The sequence below is a fragment of the Chrysemys picta genome, chromosome 4, assembly GCF_011386835.1.
Source record: "Chrysemys picta bellii isolate R12L10 chromosome 4, ASM1138683v2, whole genome shotgun sequence".
Taxonomy (NCBI): Eukaryota; Metazoa; Chordata; order Testudines; family Emydidae; genus Chrysemys; species Chrysemys picta.
The window spans coordinates 81,660,678-81,680,149 of NC_088794.1; the positions used below are offsets into that span (position 1 = coordinate 81,660,678).

General features: G+C 43.4%; 1 protein-coding gene across 5 annotated transcripts in view; it reads left to right on the top strand.

Moving 5' to 3' along the window:
• The window catches only part of PRDM11 (PR/SET domain 11), a 59,081-nt gene that overhangs the window by 27,655 nt on the left and 11,954 nt on the right, over positions 1-19,472 (top strand). For 3 of the 5 annotated variants that reach the window (XM_005302222.4, XM_005302223.4, XM_024100517.3), the window contains exon 6: positions 17,191-17,378. In XM_005302222.4, coding sequence (XP_005302279.1) covers positions 17,191-17,378 — 188 coding nt within the window. Of the gene's footprint in view, positions 1-4,208; positions 4,622-6,706; positions 10,802-13,909; positions 14,268-17,190; positions 17,379-19,472 lie in introns of those variants that run through there. The other 2 variants (XM_042849188.2, XM_042849187.2) reach the window with 2 other exon arrangements.

Sequence of the window (19,472 nt, forward strand, 5' to 3'; positions counted from 1 at the left end):
AATCTTACAAGGGCTCGCACAAAACCGAGAACCGGCCCGATTGTATTGGGTTACTTTTGGGATGTGGAGGAGACACTTCATACAGCTCTTGGTGACTCTTTATCATAAGGGATGAGGCAGGGGATATGTCTGGAAAAGAGAACTGCCTTTGAAATAGGGCAGGGAGCCTTAGGAAACCCTTCTGGGTGACTCACCATTGTCTTCATTGGAAGATGGTGAAGGGAAGCGTCTGGAGTTGCAGCAGTGTCTAAGGGGATTATCAGAGTGTGGTGTCTCATACGTGAGAGTCCTAGAATTCCTGTGGCAGGTTACAGTCTCCAAGCTGTTGCTAGAAAAGAGCACTCGAATTCTCAAAACCGTATCACCTGGTCCAAATCCCCACCCTTGGGATAGGAAAGTCTTAATTTACCTCACCATGTGCACATATGTGCATGGAAATGTCTCTGTGTTTTCTTTTTTAAGTTTTGCATTGTTGGTGCAACTCCTTGGGAACATTTTCCTACCAGGTTTATGATGGCCGCATATGCACACAGTTGGGATGGGTTTGTAATAGCACTATCTTACTTTCTTCAGCCCTTTGGGGATGACCAGAGATGGATACCTGGCTTCAGTGCCCATGCTCATTTAATTTAGTTGGGTGGCATACATCCATTTCTGTTAGCTCTCAGCGTGTGGGTCCTGAGTGCTCTTATGGGTCCTCCTGTTTCAGTGAATTGCTGTGAAGGAGTAAGAAGTAATATATTGCAGTATCACTCTGAAACTCTGATGGAACCACAAGCTCCCTGCAAACAGCACTCTGAGGCCATTGTGCATATGCTCCTCAGAAGCAGTGTAGAGTGTAGGTGGCTTTGTGTTCAGAACGGTTCTGTATATCACACATTAGCAAGTCTCAAATACTCCTTTGCAACTGAAAGTGAAGGTTGTACAGCTTTAAGCTGTTTCTGGGGACCTGCCCCTTCTGAGCTGAGGAGAGAATTCAAAACTATGGATAGGCTGTTATGGCTCCTGTGGGCAGGGCCTGGCAACATCCCACATTTCATTCTGCGTGGGCCACAACACCTTGAAAGTTAAAGCCTTCTCCTTCCATTCACCCAATAGGTGCCAAAACTAGAGACCTGAAGAATCTCTAAAGGGCAAAACACTAGGTTTTAATACCAACCCAAAACTCATCCCAGGCTCCTGGTAACTATCACTACACCACGCGAGCCTGTCACAAGTCTGTGCAAACCATGTCTGCTGGGAATCTGACACTTGCTGGCTTCATGTTTTGTCTTAAAATCAGGCCAGATTTCCCAGTTTTGGTAGAGTTTTGTTTTTTGGGTGTTTGGATTCTCTTAAATGGCAAACTGAAAGGAAAATTCCACTTTGATGCAGGGACTCAGAAGAAAAAATTAGTATGAGCCCCTAGGACCTAAAACTGTGACTAAGTGTGTCTGTGCAATTCCCTGTATGGCATTAGCTGCAATGGCAAATTTGGGACCCATAATTCACCACTGGTGCAGCTCCAACAATGATAGATGTCGTGGAAGCTGTAATGTAGACAGGGCCCAGTCTTGTTAACACTGTCACCTTACCTTGCTCAGAGCAACTCCCAAGCGAATTCTCTGTTAAAATCTCACCTGCTTTCCGGTTATAGAGAGATTATCATACTGTAACCCCTTTTGACCAGAACAGTTAGCCAGTACTGGAAATCTTGCCAGTTGTTTCAGTTAGAAGGAGAAATTGATGATGTCGTCAGGTATCTGTTTGATACAATTCTGCTTATTTACAAAGAATGTGCATAAAGTCCAGTTTCCCTGAACGCAGTAGGAATCATACAGGAGACAATTTCCTTGCAAATATTCCAATCCTCTTTTCCCAGCTAGCATTCTGCCCCCAAAGCTCTCTCTTAGCTGTCTCTCAGGATCACGCTACATGTGCTGCTCTGGCTGTCTGCTTTCTGCTGCCTTCTCTGAGTGCTTCTGAAGTGTTTCTGGAATCATCTGTGCACAGGCAGGTGTACACACACACACACACACACACACACACACACACACACACACACACACACACACACACACACACACACACACACACACACACACACACACACACACAGACAACTCCACCAGAACAATACCCCACCCTCGGTATTTGCATTCAGCCTCCAGTAAAACCCCTCAGCCCACATAGCCCAGCTCCTAACCAGCCTTTTATGTGGCCTGTGATTTGGGCAGTCCTATTGTTTCAGATATCTGTTTCGTAAAGGAACTTAGCTGCTTCTTACCTTGATCCTGAACAAGGCCGCTGTTGTGCCTTCAGTGAAGTTTTACCCCTTCCTCAACGTAACAGTACTAAGGAAAACAAACAAATACACCTGAAAGGAGTCCACTTATTTTTCCATAAGTTTTTGTCATAGTTTACATTTGTCTAGTGCCTTTCATGCCAATGTATCCCAAAGCTCTCAGCACTGGGAGGCAGCCACCTCCTGATAACTAGTGCAGATTACAAAAAAATCGGACATATTACCTACCCCTTAAAATGTATCTTGGGATCTTTAGTGTCCATGCAGCGCAGACAGGACCTTTTGTTTAAGATCTCCTTCAACTAACACTCCCCCGCCCAACTGCATGACATTGACTATAACTTCTGGTTGAACATGTAGTGACACCAAGCAGTAACAATATAATTATAATTAGGCATTTTAATGCGTGGTGCCAGATTAGATTAGATTAGATTAGATTAAACTGATTTTTAAAGACAAGTTAGATTTTTTTAATTTCCCCCCTGCCACCATGGTGCTACTATGGCACAGAGGTAAGGTGGTTTGGATGCTCTAACTGGACATTTCCATACTTAATATGTTTGGATTTTTTTTAATTTTTAGCATATGTCTGAATTTCCTGGGTTTGTAATTGTTGATTTTGGGGTTAGTTACATCATCACTGATTTGTTTTTACCTTAAATTACAGATATATACTTTCAAACTTTACTCCATCTTGATGTAGATTTTGTGTGAGAATTTCCTTTTTTAAATGATCAGAGACTTCATACATCAATGCTAAACAGGAAACCCAAAGAAAACATTATCATATATTTTTAATGATTGGAAGATGTGTAGTATCATCCTTAAATCATATTTATTTGAAATTTTGGGGCCAGAGTCACCTATGTGTTCTGACTGCTTTACTCTGCTCTGGAATAACACAAAGCACCCTGAACATACTGGTTAGGTAAGCTGGGTTTACAGGTGCTTTGCATTCTCAGTGCACACCTGTTTCTCCTGCCCCTCCACTCTTCCATTCTCCTGCACCCGCCAGGGCCAGATTAACCCATCACTGGGCCCTACGTAAACATACACTTCTGGGCCCCTCTCTGCACATGAATAACAAACAGCTATAAAGTACACTTGCCATGGCTGGGCTGGCTATGTTGTGGATCTGCCAGGACCAGTTCTCATTGTGTTGCTGCTCACTATGGCAGAGGGGCAACTGGGCCAAACTTGGATGAGTGGCGTAGTGACCCAGCACTACTCAGTGTACTGTACGGCTGTTTGTTGGAATTCTCTGAAGAATAGTATTCATTAACTACACCAAAGAAGAAACTTTCACTTAAGATAATAAGTAAAAAAATTACCATTAATCAGTTCTTAAATTTTAAAAAAGTATTCATATGGTAGCCTGTGGATAAGATTTCAGTGAGTTTTAACTTTAAGGGAAATTGAGCCTGCATTGTGTTCCCTTATTAAAATAATTTAGAACACACAAGTAAGATCTGACACAGCATACTAAGGGTTTTTTTAAAGGTCCCATTTTTAAATTGTTAATTCATAAGCTAATTAATGGACTTTGTAAATTCTCACAACATTCATTCACTACTCAGTGTATTGGTGAGGATATGCTGAAATGTTCATACGTAACAAAGGCTTTGAATCCCTGCTTTGAACTCAACTCAACCTTAATTGTGGGGCTCAAACTAGCACCTCCATAATAGTCCCAGTTTCAAGCTTGAAAGTTACCTTTTAAAAAACAAATGGCCGCCCTTTTCTGTCTCAACTGAGGAATATTGAAAGCTTGTTGTGGGTGTGGGCGGAATTGGTCCCCACCAACTCCCTCTTGCTGGAGATCAGCCCCAGTGCAGCACTGGCCATGTGGTTGGATGTGGGGGGTGTGGTACTTGGCGTTGATTTCTTTTTACCCAATTGTGCTTTGTGGGATGTTCAACCCAAGGAATATGACTGAACGAAAGAGGAAGCCCAAGTTTTCCAAGGAAGAGCTGGACATTCTGGTCACTGAGGTGACCCGGAACGAAGCCATGCTGTTTGGGAGGGAGACAATGCGTCTATCCCATGCTGACAGGGACAAGATCTGGGAAGGCATAGCCAGGAAAATCACATCAGTCAGCCAGGTCCCCAGGTCTGTAAAAGACATTAAGCACAGATGGGACGACATGAAGAGAAGGACCAAGGACAGACTGGCATTCATGCAGAGGTCGCTCTCCAGCCCTGGCAGCACGGGGCGGCCCTCGGCCATCGTCCTGACCGCCCACGAGAGAGCCATCGAGTCAACGCTGCATTCATCACACCAGATGCACGGCTTCCGGAGAGCGGATCTGGACATGGTTGACAGCCCATCAACGAGCTGTAAGTATCTCTACATTAACCTCTGTTTTATGCTCACATATCTCAGTTTTGACACAGCGGTGTCATTTGTGTATGATACGAGGTATTGTGTTGCCTTCCTGCTCACTGTGGTGTTGGTCGCTAATAGGTCTCTGTTGATCATGGTGAAGTGAGATGGAAGCGAGTTTCCCCCATCCCAAATTAAAATTTTATTCAGCGTCCACTTCTCCCAGCCTTTTGCCCTATTGTCTCTCGCCCCTCCTATGACTGGACAGTAATAAGGTTCTGCCTTTTTAAGGGGTGGGCAGCAGCTATCAAAGCCTTACCCAAGCCAACCAGGTATGGGGAACTGGATGCAACTACTTCCAGTCAGTGGAAAGGTAGTTATGAAGGACTAGGGAGGGTTCCCAAAGATGCAACTCAGTAGGGAGGAGATTTGCACCAAGTCCCATTACTAATGGATCCGCTGCACTGTAACCAGCTTCAACAAGGTCCTCTTTTTGTGGTGACCACTGACACTTGTGCTCAGGCCATTGTGGGCTTCTTATCTAGTGGTTTGAGTGTTCAGTGTAAGTAATATCAATAGAAAGGGCATGTTGATGATTTTTTTTCTTTCCTGAAACAGAAGATTGACTCTGCTTTTTAGTTACACTTCTTATAGTGAAACTCACGAATCCCTTCCAGCTCTGTAGGCCTAAGCTCCTTTCTATTCTGTGTTGGTTTGGTTTGATTTTTTGCCTTTACTTATGAATTTTTCTGTGTGGATGTGGAACTTATTTTGCTATAAGCCTTTGGAGAGATGAAGTAGAGAAGGAGGGATATCTGTTATTCTGGAAAGTGGACTAAGTATAGTTTCACTCTTGGTCTTCTCCCACCATGTTGTGTCTCTTCCCTTAGTACTCTACCAGTTAACGTTGTTAACAGAAATGCAAGGACAGAATTCTACTAGCACTGGCAAAGTGGGGCTCAGTTAGGGTATGTCTATACTGCAGAGAAAAAACCATGATGCCGTGTCTCAGAACCTGGGTCTAGTGACTCAGGCTCACAAGCCTCAGGCTGTGGGGCTAAAAATATCAGTGTAGACATTTCCGCTTGGGGTGGAGCTTGGGCTCTGAAATCCCGTGAGGGGGATGATCTCTGGGGGGTTTTTTTGTTTGTTTGTTTTTGCAAGATAGACATGCCCTTAGACAACTCCTTGCGCCTACCTTTGGAAATCAGTAATTTATCTTTCAGAATCAGAAGGGTAATGTGCACATTTATACAGGGTTTCTAGTCTTTATCATCCAGAGATTCAAGTCTGAACTTATAGCCTTTTTCAAAATAGTTACTATGTCTGTGTCAGGATATCAGTAAGTAGCTAGGAGTATAAGGCATTATCATTGTATTTGATGTACATATGCCCATGAACAGGATTATCACTACATTTTTATTGCAGTCAGTGTCATTGCATTGAAATGGGGTTTTATTTGTGTGGCCTTTTCTCCTTGCATCAGTCTAGCATACCTAGTTAACTTGAGGTCCTGTTGTTTTAAAGCAGCATTACCAAATTACATCCCTTGGCACCAAACCAAAAATATTGCAATGCAAGTCAAATTTGGCAAGGACCAGGTGCCATTATATAAAATATAATGTAAACAATAGTACATGACCAGGTGTTTGTCATCAGATATCTGCACGTCTCTGGTGAGTTTTGACACTAGCCTGAAGGCCAGCTGTCTTAATTTAACCAGAACATGCAATGTTTTTACTTAACCATGCTTTTGGAGAAGGTAGGTCACCACTATTGTTTAAAATTATTTTAGTTTCTGGTAACAAATCCTGACCCATGTGGTTATACTGGATACCCTCTCAGGTTGGATCCCTCCTCAGCTGATTGGGTTCCTTCACTCTCAATGCCTGAATCACAACATTTGTTGCTCAGGTGCTAATATTTGCTTTACATGGGCAAGCATGTTTAAGTTATGCACCAAAAACTGTATCTGGAGGCTTGTCTCTAATGCTAGGATAGTGAAGAGAAAGCTTTCCAGCTGCTCTAAGATCTCTTGAAACAAGTCATTGGAGAGAAAGTTTTGCCATAATAATTTGCACTTCTTGTTCTGTTTAAAGATGATGAAGATGAGGAAATGCCAGGCCCCTCGCAGGAGCACCACTTCTCATCACTGCAGAGGGATGGTGAAGAAGCCAGCCAGCTCTCTGGGCCTTCTCTCCTCCGCACTTCTTCTTCATCTGATCAATCAGAAGCTACCAACCAAAGGCAGGAAGTGCAGCACTTGTCCCCACATGCCCAGTCATCCTACAAACCCCCTCACCCACGCACCAGGAGTCCACCCCTTTCTAGCTTCGATCGGCAACTACTCCATTCCCACACCCAGCAGACAGACCTGTTCAGGCAGTTCTGCCAGGAGCTGGTGGATATCCATAGAGACATGGCGGACAGCATGCATGTGATTGGCCAGAGGATGGCTGACCTGACTGGGCAAGTCAGCCAGATGTGCCAGACCCTGACAGAAATCCGTGATGGGGTCCAGGCTTTTCATAGGGTGCAGGACCCTAATGCCACCTCTAGAACTGTCCTGCAGGCACCCTGCTCAAGGAACCCATCTGAGCCCCATGCAGAGTCCAACCAAAGCCCCCCAAAGCAGACTGCTCCTGCACGGACTACCAGGTCACAAAAGAGAAAACACCATTTTTAATCTGCTTCATGTTAAATAAAAGAAGGGAGGCCCATCCTGAGCTGTTGCGAATTCACAGGGCTGCCACCCAAGGATCAGTATTACATGGGGAGGAGCAGCAGGCCCCCCTTACCTGTAAAGCAGTATGAGTTATGGCAGCTGAGTAGTAGGCCTTGCCCGATATACTGACAAACAGGCGTCTCAAGCCTTTTAGAACCTGGATTGCGGGGAAGTTAAACCTCAACTCTTTTTGTCTTGTAGCTATTTCGAGCCATCATGGCCCCCTGTGCTTAAGTGCTCTAGAGACTGAGAGATGCAATTAGATTGATTTCTTTGATCTTGGAGAATGCCTGTGAAACATTGTTAGGGCAACATATTTGCAAACTTCCTTTAAAAACCAAACCACAAAATATCCCAGCCTCTGCCCTCCCACCATTATCCTGCAAATTGGCATATGTGCTGTGCAGATTCTTAACTAAGTGATGTATCATTATAGCTTTAAAGGCTGTAATTGCTCATTAGTTCATCTTGTGCTCTGCAATAATGGGAGACCAGGGTTTACTGTAATAATTATATGCAGCTTTGGGAATGGGGATATAAAAGTGCAAATGCTGAGATGGGGAGAAAGTAGATGCAGAGAGAACCTCCCACCCACTGCAACTTGGAAGAGACTGTCCAGGCACTGTTTGACACAGAGGATGGTTCTCAGAGTCCACTGAGAGTAGGATAAGAAGTAATCCAGTTTAGTTTGCAGCAGAGGAAAATTTAACTTAGATATTAGGAAAAACTTCTTAACTATAAGGATAGCTAAGCACTTGAACAGGCTTGAGAGATAGTGGAATCCCCATCACTGGAGGTTTTTAAGAAAAGGTTGGATGAACACCTATCTGGGATGGCCTAGGTATACTTAATCCTTCCTTAGCATGGGAGGAATGACTAGATGACCATTCTGTCCTCCCTACATTTCTATGATTCCATTAAACCCTCAAAGATGTGGTGTTGCACTTACCCAGAACCCTGCAGTATTGTACGCACTTGCACTGCAGGGTCTAATCCATCGATTTCCTTGAGTGTATCTGAGGCTCTGTCTGCACGTCACAGTTAAACATGGCTAGTTTTTTGTAATATGATTGTGGCCAAACAGGGTTGTACCATGTTCTTTTCTGGCGTGTTATAACCTCTATTGTTTTTGTACACCAAAAAATGTGCTAGGTAATCTACAGAAACAAGTAAAGACATAGTGCCTGATTCTGATCTCATGTACACTAGTTTTACATCAGTATAATTCTATTGACTTCAGTGGAGTTATTTACACTGGGGTATCCTAGGGCAGAATTTGAGGCATGGTCTCTGCCCTGAAGAGCTTACAATCTAAATTTCCTGATAGATATCTAAACTAAAACCTCAAACACTTTGTTTCTGTCCAGACAAGAGAGAACTATGTTTCAGCATTTTAAACTTTGTTGTTGTCATAGGCTCCATCTGCCTTTACATGTATAATCTTGATTTTGAAACTAGGTTTTAATACCTTCATCTGACCTGGCTACAACACACATTGTTGAGTTGAATCCGCACAGCAGTTTTTTCACAACACCACTGGGTGTTACCCTGGTTTACACATCCTCATCTCTCATGCCACCTCAGACTGTAGAAAAATCTGGGCAGTTGTCCCTGTGTGCCAAGAGGACATTCACGCAGAGTGACACCAGCAGCTTGTGAGCCTGTGCTCTCTTGGATGTCCTTCTTTTCATAGAGTTGGGTAACAGGAGGATTATCCAAATTGGAGACACAAACAGAGTTGGGGGGTTCACATCTACACACAAGTGTTACTACCTGGTTGCACGGAGACAGCACGTGTTATCCTAGATCTCTTGAAATGGTGACACAAAGCTGCCACAGTTACTAGCCAAGTACTAACTATGTTGGGTTTGTGAACACAAATCCAGTCTAGAGCCATCCTTGTCACAAGCCAATTGCAAATTCAGCTAAAAGTTGTGTAGGCAAAGCCTTCAGCTAAAGGTTGTGTAGGCAAAGCCTTAGTGGACAGGGAATTCAGACAGCACAATATGTGAGACCTACTTTACTGTTCTGAAACTGTTAAGAGTCTTTTCTTCTTTCAGCTGTTTGCCATTTCTCTTCTAAAATATACTGTGATTATTGTCTAAAATACTTCAGTTCAGTGTTACTGCAGTGGTTGAGCCATTCCTGGTGTGTATATTTTTATTTGACTGTCCTAATACAAATAGGTAAAATTTTAATTGCTTGAGAAAGGGCTCTAGTTCAAGAAAGCCAAGGTCTGGTGAGGAGAAAACCTCCTTTCTTCTAGGAATTAATCAACTTTGGATTCCCATAGAGGAATTTCCCCAGAGCATCAAGGCCAGAGCAGGGCAATGCTCGCTTTCCTTTCTATTAGTCTGCCATTTTGCTTCAGTTGCAATATTTGTATTCTGTAGAAAAATACTCTTTTTGGTTTTTTTTGGTGGGGGAATGTATTTGGTCAGAGGTTGGAGAAACTTTTGTAATGTGGCTTAAGGAGAAACTGAGAAATGGCAAATGTTTTAAAAAGCTTGTATGAGTAAATATGGTGCTACTGCTGGATATTATTAGTAACATTCTTAGTTCATATTTATTATAATATTTGGTCCATGCTGATGTCTTGTTGATATAACTACAAGATTAGCCCCCCTGATTATGTTGTCTTCGGAGAGCTGCCGTGGGAACTCTCAGAGCTAGACAATGGAGGCCTAACCGCTGCAGCTGGTAAGCATCCACAGTTCCCAGTGGCTTTTATGGTAGTTATGGGTACTCAGAAGGTTTTAGGATTAAGCCCTTAATGTACAGAGGCACTTAAAGAGTGATGACTCTCAGAGGTGGTAGTCCTTTGGGGGACCTAAGCAAGAATTATTTAGGGGCCCTCCATTACCCCTTACCCACTCCCTAAAAATACTAACTGCATTATTTCTGATGTACCAACACATCACATACTAATATGCTTGTTAAAATCTCCACATTAAATAAGACGAATAGTATTTTTGGGGTAATACTAAATCAGGGGCCCCCTTGAGCTGCTTGGGACCCTAAGCATTTGCTTAGTCTTTTTATGCCTGGAGCCACCACTGATGACCCTGTTTTCTGTTCTGCTAATCGGACAGTCTAAAGCGCAAACCCAGGGTTTGGGGGATTGGCGACAAGAAAGGACCATGTATTATAAAATCCAATGACTAGATTAAGTTTTATATATATAATTTCCTCTGTGGGGTATTACAGATGGGGCTTGGTTCCCGGGGAGAATTGTCTGCCCTGTGTAGACCCTCAGTGAAACGGTTGCTTTGTACTGTCTTGCAAAGGGCACTTCCTCCTGTGCACATCACACTGACTGGTGATTGAAGTCTGATAAACAAAGTGCCCATATTGAAGCATACTGCTGTGCTTATGCCAGTATTTCCATTTCTTGTATATGCTGGAAAAATATTTCTTTAAAAGTATTTTGTTAAATAAATTACAATAAATATATAACACTTTTAACACACATGCTTGTTGGGTCATTTGTCCTTCCCATTCCATCTCCGCGTGGATTTGTGCCAGGGAGCTAAAGTTAAAGATCTAGCGTACGCAGCCGTCTCAACAGCCACATCCATTTGCTGTCTGACATTCCCAGACATCCCAGGGCTGCCAAGTGTCACAAACCTGGAGTGACACACAGCCCAGCCGCAAGTGACAGCCCTGTCACTTGCGGCTGGGCTGCAGGCAGGCATCTCCTGTGGTCATTGAAATGGAGGCAGCAAGCTGCTGATGTTCCTCCTGGGTCTGCAGTGGCACATGCCTTCAGGCAGCCAGGTGGGCTTCTCTCTTTCCTCCCCTTGGCTTCTACTGGCACCAGACCAGCACAGAGCCCCGAGGGAGGAGATAGTTCATGTAAATGGGGGGAGAAAAGAGGACAGAATTAGGGAGGCTGACTGGGAGAGGGGCAGAATGACTGAGGCTCCGCCACAACAAACCTTTTCCTGGGCTTCCCAACTGTCCCACAACACACACACACGGTCCCCCTTGTTCCCTCCAGATCTCCCTTACTTCTGAAGTGTGAGAGACATAACTACACCAACCACCCCTGAGCAGGGAGACACTGAGAGCTTCTTGGTCACTGGGAGTCCTGAGTCAGCTGTAAGAGAGAAGCAGGGTAAAGGGAATACAGAACAGTATTCAGCCACTAAATGGAAAGCACATACTGCAGGGCCAGCTTCTGCATAGCTAGGATCACTGCTGGTGCCTACTTGCCTCTCCGACAGCTAAGGAATCAATTCCAGTCAATACACACCAACAAGAGCAGCAGGCTCCCATGTCTCTGAGCAGTGTAATATCTGAACAGTGCTGTTGATCTGAGACCTGGCATTTCACTGGGTCGGAACAGACTGGGCAAAGTCCTTGTCAGCATTTGAAGAGGGATTTGCTATGACTTTACACCTTAGCTTCTCTGTCCTAGGGCATGGGACAGCTGGGAGACTTTATCACCCATGTGAAAGCTAAAATTCATTATTTTCACTTTACTCAGTAATCTGCAGGTACCTCTTCAGAACCCGACACTATTGCAGATGGATGGGTTTGACTGAGTCGCATGTCCGTGGTCACCAGTATCTCTCTCCTTTTGGAACCTCACCTCACTTAGGAATATTGCTGGGAAACAGCCTTAAGGTCTTGTCAGAAGTTGTACCAGTGTCTACGTCGTCACTAGAAATGTTGCAGCACTACAGCTGCACTGCCATAGCACTTCAGTGTGGACGCTCACTACCATGACAAGAGTTCTCCCGTCACTGTAGTTACTCCATCTCCCCAAGAGGTGCTGGCTAGATCAACACCGGGGATTAGGTTGGCTCAACTATGTCGCACGGGGGGTGGATTTTTCATACCTCTGAGCAAAATAGCTGGGTCAACCTAACTTTTTAGTGTAGATATAGTTAAATTGCTTCAACCATCTCATGTAGACAGTCTTAAATTGATTTGAGCACGTTAGGCAGTGTCTACACCTAAAACGTAGGTTGATCATTCTGCATCACCCACGGATGTGAAAAAATTTGCCCCCATGAGAGATGTAGTTAAGCTAACTTAAGCCTTGGTGTAGACACCACTAGATTGATGGAAGAATTCTGTCAGCCTAGCTACCACCTAGCTACAGTGATGGAAAAACTGCTGCCGTAGCAAATGTCTGCAGTACGGTGCTACAGCTGCAGTGCCATAGCTGGGCCACTGCAGTGTAGATGTAGCCTTCCATCAGTTTTAAGATAATTCAATACTGTTAAAAGGCGCTCTTAAACAAATTCAGAAATCCCTACACAATGGGATTGTACTGATCTTAACTACACCAGTTCCTAAACAGGTTGAATTACAACAATGTAATTTCGATTTCACATAGTGCAACTCCTGCATTTACAGTTTCACCTGGCTCAGGATAATCAGAGGATTGTAGTCTCCAGGGCTGTCAATCCTCTGATTATCCTGAGCCAGGTGAAACTGTAAATGCAGGAGATGCATTATGTGAAATCGAAACAGACAAAGCAGTGGTAACCATGGAGTCAAGTGATGATGGCATATTGGCTAAAACAATGTAATTTGTATGTGTAGACCAGGCCAAAGACACTGGCTAAATGCTAGGTGGTTAACAGCTGGGAACTAACCGTTTTCCAGAGTAGGCAGGGGCCACTAGAGAGCTGTCTATAAAGGAACAGGGAATGTTTTTGGCTGCTGGGAGATTGGCTTGGGTAAGGTCTTCTGGGAAAATGCAGATCACCTGGCCTTTCTTCTCAGCCAGGAATTCTCTGATCATAGTAATGTAGGAATGGAAAGGAGCTCAAGAGATTAATTCAGTCCCCTGCATCAAGGAAGAACTAAGTATTATCTAGACCATCCCTGACAGGTGTTCGTCTGACTTGTTCTCACAAACCTCCAGTGATGGAGATTCCCCAACCTCCCTAGGTAATTGGTTACAGTGCTTAACTACCCTGACAGTTAGGAAGTTTTTTCTAATGTCTAACGTAAATCTCCCTTTCTGCAATATAAGCCCATTGCTTCTTGTCCTGTCCTGTCAGGGGATAAGGAGAACAATCTGTCACCTTCCTCTTTATAGTAACCTTTTTACTGTACTTTTACGTATTTGACTGTTATCGTGTCTCTTCTCCAGACAAAACAAACCCAGTTTTTTCAATCTTTCCTTGTAGGCCATGTTTTCTAGACCTGTAATCATTTTTGTTGCTCTCCTCTGCACTTTTTCCAATTTGTCCACATCTTTCCCAAAGTGTGGTGCCCAGAACTCCAGCTGAGGCCTTATCAGTGCTGAATAGAGCAGAAGAATTACTTCTCATGTCTTGCTTTCAACACTCCTGCTAATACATCCCAGAAATATGTTTGCTTTCTTTGGCAACAGTATTACATTGTTGAGTCTCATTTAGTTTGTGATCCGCTATAACCCCCAGATCTGTTTCTGCAGTACTCCTTCCTAGGCAATCATTTCCTATTTTGTATGTGTGCAGTTGATTATTCCATCCTAAGTGAAGTACTTTGCATTTGTTCTGATTTAATTTCATCCTATTTATTTCAGACTGTTTCTCCCGGTAGATCATTCTGAATTCTAATCCTGTCCTCCAAAGCACTTGTAACCTCTCCCAGCTTGGTATCATCTGCAGACTTTATAACAGTACTGTCTATGCCATTATCCAAATCATTGATGAAGATATTGAATAGAGCCAGACCCAGGACAGATCCCTGCGGGACCCCACTGGATATGCCCTTCCAGCTTGACTGAACCATTGATAAATGCCGAGTATGGTTTTCCAAATAATTGTGCACCCACCTTGTAGCAGATTCGTCAAGGCTACATTTCCGTAGTTTGCTTATGAGAAGATCATATGAGACAGTATCAAAAGCCTTAATAAATTGGGATATATCACATCTTCTGCTTCTCCTCCATCCACAAGGCTTGTTACCTTGTCAAAGAAGGATACTAGGTTGGTTTGACATGATTTATTCTTGACAAATCCATGTTGACTGTTACTTGCTAGGTACTTACAAATTGATTGTTTGATTATTTGTTCCATTATTTTTCCAGGAATCTGCCTTGCCATTTAAACATGCTCCCAGTTCTCGTGTTTTCCCCCCACTCCTCTCATGGTTCACACCTCAAGGGGACATTCAGTGACAATGTAATTTTAAACCGGTGAAAGGAAATGCTTCTTTACAAAATGCAAATACAAAACCGACCACTAATTGCCCCAGGCTAGGAAGAAATTTACGTATGGGCAGATTATCCCAGAACTGTCCATTATGGGGTTTCTTGATCCTTCCTCTGAAGAATCCAGCATTGGCCACTGTCAGACAGCCTGAATTAGATCCACCACTGATTGGATCCACAATAGCATTTGCTGTATTTCTCTGTATTTCACACACACACCACTAGTTCCCGGTGTGATGGAAGGTCAGGAAGTGGCAGACAAGGTAGGTTATACTGGAAGCTGTGGCTGGGAAGAAACAGTGTGCAGCCAGCACTGTACCTGGGAGGGAAAGCCAGGCTGGCAAAAGAAAAATGGGTGGGAATCATAAAGTGGGAATTGTAGGTCCTTAGTGTATCTAAGGATCAGGCAGAAAATTTGAGAGGTTTGGGGGGTTGGCGGGCATAGTAAGCCGTGTAACAGGAATACGGGGCTTTAACATTATCTTGTTCTTGAGGGACCTAATAGATAATGTTACCAGTTCACTCTCACACAAAGCTGAACCTTATTGAATTCTCAAAATCTCTATGACAAATCTAGTTATTGGGCACATACAAGATTATCCTGCCCTACAAGATACTATCCTATAAATACCAGTGTTGTTGGCTACTGGGTTGAACTGTACGCATTCTGTAAGGGATGAATGCCTTTGTGGGAGATGTTAAATATCTAAAAGTAATCCTGCTTGTATAGAGGAGCAGACTGATCTCATCAACGTTCCCATGGAACTGGGAAGCTGGGGATGAAGAGTAGCTGGAGAATCAGGTCTTAACTGTCACTGGAACATTTCTGTAACTTTGCTTGTGCTGGGGCAAACATTCCCTGCACTTACTTATCCTGCTCAGGTGGACTAACCACAGAACAGATCATAGCAAAGCAGCATATCTCGTGGGTGTTCTAGGCATTGTTTTTTGAATGCCTGAATAGGTCAACACAGAAGTGACATCTGATGCACAAGCACAAACCCTAGTAGCCTTCTTCCCAGTGCTACGTTGCTGTGAATGAGGGCTCAGTTTTTCTGACATTTATAAAAGGCTAGTTAAAAAGTCTCGTAGGCTGTTTGGATTATTTTGCTGGTGGGAGTGATAAAGGCTGTTGTTTGCATAATTACTGATGACTATAGAACATTGTGGGTACTGTGTATAGCACAATAGTACATAAAACATGGCTGATTACAGTCAAACGGGCAGTTGGTTAACACTAAAACCAGAGCTGATTGAAGCTCATGCTGCCGGAGGCTTTGCAAACCTGTTTCTTGTATTTGCAAAACTTGATCAAGTTTGTGAACTTTTTCCCCCTGCAATTTTGTGTGTGTGTGTGTGTGTGTACACATGTGTGTGTAAGAGAGAGAGAATGTGAATTCAAGGAAAAATACACACATTTCTCTATCCAAAGAGAAGTTGTGCTTTGAATTAACAATGATTCATACAAACCACAACAGTAGGAGACTGTAGAAGGAGGCATATTGGCTGCTCTCCCATACTGACATTGGGGTCATTGTGACATGGAGCCTTTAAAGCTGAAGAGAAGAGGAGTAAAAAGGAGAGAAGATGTTGTAAATTATAAAATATATAATATATAGTTTTTAAATAGCATCAACCAGTTTTATATGCATAGTTTTCGGGTTTTGCTTCTAGTCCTATAGGACTACAAAAGATGGTTAAGCAGCAATGGATGGGACCCTTATGGCTTACAGGATGCCTTTCTTTCCTTCTCCAAGACGAAGAAAAGGAGGCACTAGCCTGACTATTATGTGTCTACCTCTAAATCTGTATATTATCGAGATGCATGTAGAGGATTGGCTGACTAGCAAGATTAATTTCCGTGTTCCCACTGTGCTGAAATTGGGCTTCTTGAGAACGGGGGGAAAAATCTCATTGTTGAACTTCGATCTTTCAATCAAAAGTCATTAGCAGATCGTTAGCCTGTGTTATTGGATTTCAAGCATTTACAGTTTGTCTACACTATTTTTTTGTACTTGATACCAATGAAATTGCACAAGTGCAAAAGCCACCAGTGTAGATGATCCCTGAGTTTCCTAGACTGCAGTTAAAAATGTTTGGCTCATGCACTCATCATCAGCTACCATGATCGTCCCCGTTTTGAGTATCCAGGTACTGCTTAACCAGCAAGGGAGAGGCTAAGAAATACGGCTCATCTTGAAGGGTCAAATGGTGTTTGAGCAGCTGTTGGTGGGAGGCCAGAAGGTTCCGTCATTTCCAGGAATGAGAGGGACTCCTGGGGTGGAACAGGCAATAGCAGATTCCAGGAAGTCACCAATTCTGTTTAACACATTTTAGGCAAGAAAAATGTCAAAGGTGAGTGTGCGCGTCACAAGCACTGACACTGATAGTCCTTAAGATGGCATATATATTGTTACAGTAATAGAAGTAGTAACCTCCCTTCCCAGGCAGAAACAGTTACCACAGACCCAAGAACCTGTTTAATAGTCCTTAAGTATCCTTGTTCGTGTTCTTGTATCTATACACTGGCATATCATTGTTCATAATTCAGTGCTATCCAATCTTGCCGTTTCTGTGGCTGTCTTTGAAGATCATTCTGGCATGACTGTGGATGTATCCCAGTTGACTTTGATAAGAAAGGGAGGGGGCACACTCCCACTGAAGTTTGTGATTCAAGCCTGCCTTATCCTCACCCTTAGGTATGTGGTCATATCCCGAGAAGAGAGGGAGCAGAACCTGATGGCCTTTCAGCATAGTGAGAGGATTTACTTCCGAGCCTGTCGGGACATCCGGCCAGGGGAGAGGCTGAGAGTCTGGTACAGTGAGGATTACATGAAGCGGTTGCATAGTATGTCCCAGGAGACCATCAACAGAAACCTCACAAGAGGTGAGTTCCTTCCTTCCCATCATCCCTTTTTTTCCCTTTCTGTGATCAAGCTTTGTGCACCAAGTGCTTTCGATCAAAGGCATAATATAAATAAATAATTCTCAACCTCTATACGGAGTTCTGAACGTCTATAACCAAAGCCCACTGAGTGCAAAATCCCTCCTGCCTGGTTCCCTGGGATAGATATGAGTAAAAAACCCACACGTTTTGGAATGAAGGATCACAGAAGGGCATTTTCACTTTATGTACTGTAAGAAATTGAAACAAAGCACTGGGATCTCAGAGCTTCCCCTCTACAAGGCTCTCTGTTCTGAAGGCTGCTGAGTCGATGGCTCCCCTGAAGACCATAGATTCCAAGATCAGAAGGGACCATTGTGATCATCTAGTATTTGGATGGTTCTGTATGCGTGTGAAAGGGATGTTTCCTTGGTGTGTTTTGTATATGTCTGATTTCCTGACCTAATTTCTCTCTATCTTAGTGAGTTAATTTGGGAATATCACTGCATTGGCTAGAGACTCATCAGACATACAGCTTTACATGGCTTGTAATGCATATGGCAGGCTTTGTAATTGGCAGTGGAATCAGATTGTTTTTTTCCTTGGATTAGTATTGTTGTCTTATTGTAGGAATAGCCACACTGGAACAAATCCATTTGTCCTTTGGACCAGCATTCAGTTGCCAATAAGGGAGATTTAGAGGATGACAAAAACAAAACAAAACACAAAACCTCCAATGCACCTGATTGTCTGTACAATGCAATGACACAAAGGGGACCAAGGGAATTTCTTTGCAAGCCCAGCCACAGAATGGCAGGGCCTCTGAGAGGCCGCCAAACTAAATACAATTTTATAATTAAAAACCCTATGTGTATTATTGCACAGCTGCTGCCTTGACTTGGTAAAAGGTGTCTTCTGTTAAAACATGGGTAGGGCAGGACCTCCTGGAAGATCTGTTTATTCTGTCACCCTGGTTTTAACGCATTGGAAATATGATATATCAATGATAATATTTGGTGAATATGCACTTATTCCATGAACAATTATATTAATAAACTGTATACAGGCTTTAGGGGATTTGCTTTATCCCACACATGCGTCAGTTGCTCAATATTTTGAAACTTTCAGAAGATACTAAAGGGAAAGAATATGTCCTGGGTGTCCCACATGTCAGCTGGCAGTTAAGTGGTATGCCCCAATGCTGGTCTGAGCCTGGGTGCCCATGACACAGGTTCTGGAAATCAATAGCCCTGCCACACAAACACCACACTTGCATTTAGACTTTGGGTTTGTATGAATTCAGAGATTAAGTCACAGTGCACATTGGACCAGAGTGAAGCTATATGTGTAGTGAAGAACTGGGTCTGTGTCTCACTAGGACCAACAAAATCCTGCTGCATGATCTTGTTTTAGGAGAAACTGAGATGGTTGAAAAGGCCTACCGAGAAACCTGCAGGTATCTCTGGGAGCCAGTCGCTCTCTGCAGTGGGCTCGGTATTGCAAAACAGAAATGGAGACGTTGCAAATACTGAGGCCTTGTCTACACTACAGGGGAAATTCGATCTAAGCTACGCAATTTGAGTTATGTGAATAGCGTAACTCAAGTCGACGTAGCTTAGATCTACTTACCGCAGGGTCCACACTACATGATGTCGATGGGATATGCTCTCCCATCGACTATCCCTACTCTTCTCGATCCGGTGGAGTACAGGAGTCGACAGGAGAGTGATCTGCGGTCAATCTAGCGGCTCTTCAGTAGACCCGTTAAATCGACCGCTGATGCATCAATCGCCGCTCGTCGATCCCCCGGTAAGTATAGACAAGCTCTGAGCATCACTTGCAGATTTTGTTTAGAATTCCCAGATTTTACAGCATCTGCTCTGAGGGTGGCTCTGGAAGGTGCTTCACCTTGCTGATCAGTAGAAAATAGAAATCTGTTAAATAATATTATATTTAGACGCATACCCGAAGCATGCACAGTCCGCTACAGCCTGCCAAGTAAAAAGACAGACTTTGTAAAGTCCCAATAAGTAACAAAGCTGCTATTATTTTTCATTTTGTTTTTTATCATCAGAGTTTCTGCCTTAAAACCTATTA